Source organism: Sapajus apella, unplaced genomic scaffold (genome assembly GCF_009761245.1).
Source record: "Sapajus apella isolate SASKATOON/1434 unplaced genomic scaffold, GSC_monkey_1.0 scaffold39, whole genome shotgun sequence".
In the NCBI taxonomy this organism is placed as follows: domain Eukaryota; kingdom Metazoa; phylum Chordata; class Mammalia; order Primates; family Cebidae; genus Sapajus; species Sapajus apella.
The window spans coordinates 16,374,763-16,382,611 of NW_022436979.1; the positions used below are offsets into that span (position 1 = coordinate 16,374,763).

At 44.6% G+C, this 7,849-nt stretch overlaps 1 protein-coding gene across 12 annotated transcripts in view; it reads left to right on the forward strand.

The window, feature by feature from the left end:
• The window catches only part of TENM3 (teneurin transmembrane protein 3), a 471,979-nt gene extending 464,549 nt beyond the window's left edge, over window positions 1-7,430 (forward strand). For all 12 annotated transcript variants that reach the window (XM_032298890.1, XM_032298888.1, XM_032298892.1 and 9 more), the window contains 2 exons: window positions 1,325-1,455; window positions 3,953-7,430. In XM_032298890.1, coding sequence (XP_032154781.1) covers window positions 1,325-1,455; window positions 3,953-4,708 — 887 coding nt within the window. In that variant the 3' untranslated portion in view covers window positions 4,709-7,430. The remainder of the gene's footprint in view (window positions 1-1,324; window positions 1,456-3,952) is intronic.
• Window positions 7,431-7,849: the final 419 nt, after the last annotated feature.

The window sequence follows — 7,849 nt, forward strand, 5'->3', positions numbered from 1 at the left end:
ACTGTTATGCAGACATTGTTCAAAGTAACAATTTTTGCCCCCAATACTCTAACATTTGGGAGAATTTTCTCCCAAAAATAAGACCCTCCCCAAACTCATATACACTCTCACATACACAAAAATTGGATCACTTTGCATCCTATGTGAACCACTTAGGATTTATTTCTCCCCACCACTACTACCACCCCATTGAAAATAGTAAGAATACTACTGGTTTTATGGCCATGTGATGCCTGGATGAAGGACCTGCCAGCCTGGCAATGAGGTGAGAGTCTGTGCCCTAGAGAAGGAAATGGGAAAGAAGTGGCTCTCCATCATTCTGACAAGCAGTTTACCACTGGTTATTTAAGGGGTGTTGATGGGGGCTGGCTGAAAGGCTGGAAAGCCCACAGCTCCTGAATTCATCCTCTCCTAGCAGCGTGGACTGCAGGGAATGCCATAGCAGCACTTTCGGAAAAACATCAAAAGAGAGATGGAACAGCATAAAATATATTAGGTGAAATGCAATTTCAAATTTTCCAGCAATGTGCTTAATATATAAAATAATCTACACCCAACCGTACTCATAAAGCTGCAAGCCTGCTGAGTAGCTCTGCAACATTATAACCTCCAGAATAGAATAAAAGCCTTATTCTGCACTTAATGGCTTTTGGAGTCACATGGCAGTATTTTAAAATACCATCTTAAAGGTTTCCAGGTTCTTTCCCCAAAAAGTTTGTCTCCACCTGTGCACAGTGAGCCTTTGAAGTCACAACTGATGGTAATCAGGACTTCTGTGCCCTTGGCCAGTTTTGCCAGCTTTCAGCATTCATCTTTGATTAAGAATCAACTGTTGATTTTAATACCCTCAATTTAGGGTTTTTATTAATAGAAATTGGGCTGTGGAAATCCACATATCCTTGGGCAATCGCTTTTGAGAGCTAATAACACACAACTTCTATTCGAGACCAGCCCTTACTAACTACAAAAGAAATTTCATTTGTTTTCCACAAGTCTGTCTCTCCCATGCTGCTCTGCATTGTTACCACCCTTACCATCTCTGTTGCTAGCAAAGGCTGCAACCTAGCAGGAGAGATGGCTTACCCAGTCTGTCGAGCATCTATGACTCTGCATTTTTTGTAGCACTTGACATAGTTCTGCTGTGAAGGTTACCCTCTCATGTCTAAAAATAGAGAGTAGGTTTAGATTTGTAGGATGAAGACAAACGTGCTCTTTTTCAGATTATTCATTGTGAAATTGGATTTTCTTTTTAAGGTAAACATTTAAATTTATGAAAGGACAAAACGAACTCCAACACCTTTCATTTTGAACATTCTTCTCCTAGATGTTAACAGCTGGCTGGTGACATTTGGTTTCCATCTGCACAATGCTATTCCTGGATTCCCTGTTCCCAAATTTGATTTAACAGAGCCTTCTTACGAACTTGTGAAGAGTCAGCAGTGGGATGATATACCGGTAAGAAACAAAAAGAAGAACTACGAAAAGGTGATTGTGTCTTATCCACCCAGATCGAATCAAACTACCCTTGTGAAAACTGTACCAAAGACAGTTTTTAATTTTTTGACTCTTAGGGAAGAAAAACAACACTTCCTCTGCATTTCGGTTCAACAAACCAGAAGCCTGTTAAACAGGCTTAAATAGGTTTTTGGCAATGCTAATGAAAACACAGAAGAAATGCAGAAGCTCATTTTTGAGTGCTGCGTTTCTGGAAAGAACCCCATGAAAGCACATAGATGGCACTTGGGACCTGAAGGCAAAAACACAAACAAGACAGCAGGGAATTCGCATTACAAATTAGTAACCCTCAAACAATACCACAACGTTCAGCTTCTTTAAAAATTAACAGTGTTTCATGGGAAAAGCTCAAAAATCAAAATAAATGTCCTCTGGTAAGGCTCCATCTACAACCAGGTAGATTTATGGATCTTTCCTGGGAATAACATAGATCGAGAGGCCTGTAACCATTACAAGAAATAAAAGAAATGGAATAGAAAATTGCAAAATCAAAGCTGCCACCTCAGAAAGTGGCACTTCTAATTCTCACCAGTCAGAGATCAGCAAGGAATGCACAGCAAAACCCCAGAATTTCTAGCTTACAGTAAGAATAATTAGAGCTCAAGGAATTGGGTTACCCCCATGATCATAAGGAGAAGACAGTGCAGAGTTTCATAGAAAGTTTAATTCCCAGCCCTGCCTTGAGCAATTGCATATCATTTCAATGAAAACAAAGAGAAGAGGCAACCACGGTTAACACACACGCAGGCAATATACAGTGCCAGTACCTATTTTTTGTTTCATACCTAATATAAAAGCAATTCCATTTTCATATGTTATAAATATAGTCATGTGCTGTGTAACATTTTAGTCAATGATAGACCTTGTATAAGGTAGTGATCACATAAGATTACAATATCACATTTTTTTAAATTGAGATGGGGTCTCACTCTGTCACCCAGGCTGGAGTGCAGCCTTCACCTCCTGGACTCAAGCAATCCTCCCACCTCAGACTCCCAAGTAGCTGAGACTACAGGAACATACCACCACACCCAGCTAAGTTTTTTATTTTTTGTAGAGACAGAGTCTCCCTGTGTAGCACTGGCTGGTCTTGAACTCCTGGGCTCAAGCAATCCTCTGCCTCAACCTACCAAAGTGCTAGGATTAGAGGCATGAGCCACAGGGCTCTGCCAACACCATATTTTTAGCGTACCTCTTCTATGTTTAGATACACATGTATTTACCACGATGTTACAGTTGCCTGCAGTATTCAGAAGAGCCACACTGTACACAGGTTTGCAGCCTAAGAGCCATGGGCCATACCATACAGCCTAGGTGTGTAGTAGGCTGCACCATCTAGGTTTGTGTAAGTGCACTCCACGATGTTCACACAAGGACGAATGGCCTAATGACACATTTCTCAGAATGTGTCCCCGCCCTTAAGCAGCGCATGCCTGTCTGTCTACACTGACACAGTGGCATGAAGACATACCAAAGTTTCCTAATGCATTTGAACTTGTACCTCCTAATTGTGTATGACTTTCCAACATGCCTGAAAACACTTACATCTCACTATACAAATGGCCTTGCCAGCTCTTTTCCTAAGCAGCCTCTTAAATATGGTTCAAGTTCTCTGTCAAGAGAAGCACAGCATAAGGACAGCTTAGGGAATCATGGGCAGACATTGAGGCTGCCCCAAGTGCAGAAAAACAACTGTTTCTTTCATTGCCGCAAATGAAACAGATGTTTTCATTTGGGAAACAATGGCCAGACAAACATCTGGTAGTAGAAGAAATGGCTGAGTTAAGATGCCCCCAATTTAAAACATTTGCCAATCTAGACGGTGTATTGTCCCTAAGTCTGTGAAAAATAATTGTTTTCCTAAAGTAACGAATATCATCTCCAGCTGCCCCACCGTCCACTCATCCCTGTACATTTCAGTTCTGCAGTTACACTCATCATCTTCAGCTGAAAACTGCCAGGAGAGGCGACAGAGTTAACTTAAATACAAGCATTTCAAAGCATATGAAGCAGGGGCCCGTGATCGGCCCCAAGTGTCCCCAGCCATTCCGATCCCTCTTTGTGCCTGTGGTTTCTCCTCAGCCTCCATGGAGGTCCAGATGAGCTGTGTTCCCCACGTGGGGTGGGCATGGGAAAAGAGCATCTAGAAACTGTAAGAGAAAAGCAGAAACAGCACTATTTTGCCCATGTTAGAAACGAAGAAAGCCTTAAAGTGATCCATGATGAGCGAGCCGTTTTAGGGTTCCAAAGGATCCCCCTCTGAGGGGGAGGGATCTCGAGGGCTTCCTCCACCCGGGCTGTCAGCCTTCTCATCAGGGAAGGACCCCCGGGTTTCCATGCATGCCTCGGCGCTGCCCCCTGATCCCCCGTGTGTGGGTGAGGAGTGGGGAAGCTCCCGGCCGCCTCTGACGCGCCCCCTGTTGTGTTTCGCCCGCAGCCCATCTTCGGAGTCCAGCAGCAAGTGGCGCGGCAGGCCAAGGCCTTCCTGTCGCTGGGGAAGATGGCCGAGGTGCAGGTGAGCCGGCGCCGGGCCGGCGGCGCGCAGTCCTGGCTGTGGTTCGCCACGGTCAAGTCGCTCATCGGCAAGGGCGTCATGCTGGCCGTCAGCCAGGGCCGCGTGCAGACCAACGTGCTCAACATCGCCAACGAGGACTGCATCAAGGTGGCGGCCGTGCTCAACAACGCCTTCTACCTGGAGAACCTGCACTTCACCATCGAGGGCAAGGACACGCACTACTTCATCAAGACCACCACGCCCGAGAGCGACCTGGGCACGCTGCGGCTGACCAGCGGCCGCAAGGCGCTGGAGAACGGCATCAACGTGACGGTGTCGCAGTCCACCACGGTGGTGAACGGCAGGACGCGCAGGTTCGCGGACGTGGAGATGCAGTTCGGCGCGCTGGCGCTGCACGTGCGCTACGGCATGACCCTGGACGAGGAGAAGGCGCGCATCCTGGAGCAGGCGCGGCAGCGCGCGCTGGCCCGGGCCTGGGCGCGCGAGCAGCAGCGCGTGCGCGACGGCGAGGAGGGCGCGCGCCTCTGGACGGAGGGCGAGAAGCGGCAGCTGCTGAGCGCCGGCAAGGTGCAGGGCTACGACGGGTACTACGTACTCTCGGTGGAGCAGTACCCCGAGCTGGCCGACAGCGCCAACAACATCCAGTTCCTGCGGCAGAGCGAGATCGGCAGGAGGTAACGCCCGGGCCGCGCCGCTCACGCCCCGCGCCCCCGTCCTGTGGCACAACCCGAGGGGGACTCTCCGACGCCCAAGAGCCTTCCTCCCGGGAGAACGAGACTGCTGTTACAACCCACACCCACACCGCGAAAACAAGGACCGCTTTTTTCTGAATGACCTTAAAGGTGATCGGCTTTAACGAATATGTTTACATATGCATAGCGCTGCACTCAGTGGGACTGAACGTAGCCAGAGGAAAAAAAAAATCATCGAAGGCCTCGACCTTTTGCGCTGGGCCGTCTGTTCCTTCGAGGCACTGCATTTAACTAACTTAAAAAAAAAAAAAAAAGAAAGTTAAAAAATGCATACAGTGTTTCCAAATAGTCCCGAATTGTCGACCTTTGCTTACAAGTAGTCTCTCTGCATAGGATGTGATAGCTATCTGTTCATTTTACAATGTGGGGCAAAGTTACCGTTTCTAGACCACCCAACTGCTTTCCCTGTGCAGCTTTGTAGAAGGACATTGGCACAGTGACTTCTGCGGAGGGGATTGAATAATGGATTTTACAATGCTGACATGGTTTGCCTTCCGGGGAAAAAACTGGCAACTAGAATCCTTCTCGCTGATAAGCAAAGGAAATCCTGATTTTTTTGTAAATTATGTGAGACAAGTTGTTTATGGATTTTTATATGAATTACAATTTACTGTACATCAAATATTAGTCTCAGAGGAGTTAATTTATGTAAAGTGTTTAAAAAGTTTATACTTAAAAATAAAATGATAAAAACATGTGAACTGTGTGATTTTTTTAAAAGGATTGCACCTTTTGTTATCTGTTATAGCTGTACAGTATAAATTATTATATTGTAGAGATATAACAACTTATGCCTATAATGTCCAGAAGTGTTAATATTTTTGTATTAGGTTGAAAAAAATGTGCAAGCTTCTATCACTAGATGGATAGGACCGTGCAATTCTAGGTGGGTGGCGAATCGGAGAACTCCCTTCTCTTCCCTCTCTCACACATCAAGCCAGTGTCCTCAGCACTGTCAACTGAGAATCACAGTAGACAACTAGGGCTGGTGGGATGTAAGGGAAGATTAGGAAAAGAGGGAGAAGGGGTTTTCGGGCCTTTCTCAACCCTGCAAGTCAATAGGGAGTTGATGAAATTAACCCCGGGGATTTTACTGTTACTGTTCCAAAGCTCTGTCTCATGATGGAGGAGAGACCACATCAGATGATCGGGAAATGAGGAGGAAAGGATCCGATGTAGTCGTGATCCTCAACATGTGTCTTAAGATCTAGGAAAGACAGCAGAAACCGAGCAGTGGTGGGTGAGCCAGATTGAGCCGGTCAGGGTCACTCTGCTAGTTTTGGGTTTGTACCCTTGGTCACCAAGAGGGACAAAAAAGGGAGACAGAAGCTCCTCTAAACCCACATGACCAAACCATCTTGGGGGCTGGTTTGAATGGCAGCCTCCGCTCTGTCTTGGGGAAGCCGGGGGTGGCAGATCCAGCTGGAAGTGAGTTGACAGCTGCGCCCTCCTGCACACACGCATGTACGCGTGCGGGAACCAGCCCAGCTGCCATCTGCACTTCCGTGTCGGCTCAGCTCTGACAAATCTCTTTCCTGAGCACTAAATTCAGCCACAGAAATATTTTTAGAAGATATTTCTCAGTTCATTGAGCTATAGTACACACTGTTTTCCTCTATGTATAATGGTGATAAAATATAGCAAGTGAACATGTCGTAAATATAAAGGTTCAAGTGATGTATTGAAAATAATTTTCTAACTGCTTTGTATGTATCACATACTCTAAATTGCACAGTAGGCGTGTTTATTAAACAGATTGGCTGGGAAAGTTTCAAAATAGCTACTGAATTTACAGTATCAGTGCTATTACTGTCTTTGTGTATTTGGTAGAGCATACCGAAGTAATTAATCTTCTAATGAATGCTGATATTTTATTAGAATGAAAGCACAGATTAGCATTAATATTTTTTATCCTGGAAATCCTTTGGCAAGTATTATGAAGCCCAAATTTAGAAAACCATGAGATTTCAAACCACATAAACATGGTTCTGTTTTACATTTTATTTTTTAACTGTTAACGTAGGTATTTGCAGTTCTGTTCCATGGAACTTCTGCAGGACTGTATTTAGCATGCTGTAAGTACTTTTGGGTGAAATAGGCTCTGAGTCTCAATTCTCAGACGTGTTTCTGATGTATTGACCATGAAAAGCTTGTGCCACATGACAGAAGTGAAATCGTAGTAATCTTAACCTCTTCTCGACATGGACTGGTCTTTACACCGGCACCGATAAATAGATTTGGAGTATCTCCTGGTGCTTATTTTAGATGAAGTCAAATCAACCCAATTAGTGTCTTGTTAGTAGGTATAATGAGCCTATTTCTTTCTAAAAAGACTTGTGATCTGGACATGCTTTTACAAGAAATAGTGACCTTGGGGAATATGTAAACAAAAGACCTTTTTCTAAGAGTTGTGAGGGGGTGGGGGACTGTATAATGAAAAGAATTAGCTTACAGAAAAGAAATTGATATTCAAAGTATTTTAGGCAAAGCCAGTCAAAATGCTTTCATGATATTTTGAGATGTAAATTTTGTCTGATTTGTATTGTTCCTTTCATTTGCCTTCTTAACTTTATATGTGACCTGAATTTTCCATAACTTGATGACTATAGATTGCATCTAGGCATTCCAATAAAAGCCAACCCAATGTGTGCGTGTTTTTATATTTTTTCAAATCTTGGGCTAGCTGGCAAGGCTTTTGTGTTTCACGTGGAGGATACAAATAGATGCAGTTGTTGGGAAATTGATTCATCTGCAACCCATTTGGTAATATCTTTTTTTTTTTTTTTTGTCCACTGGCCAGACTGCTAGCTCAGCAGAGTGAACTTCACAGGGGACTCTTCCATGGCCTACTTTAGGAAAACAGTAAACACACCCCCACAAAGCCAAACATGCTAACTGTAAAGAAGAATTTACAAAAATGCCACCCATTACTACTCGAGAGCAGGCCTCATTCCTGTGATCCTAGCAATAAGTGTGCTTAATTAAAATACTTGATTAGAATAATCAGTTTGGGCCTGATAGGCTTGCAGCCTCCTGGAGATGTCTGAATCTACATATAGACCGGCTG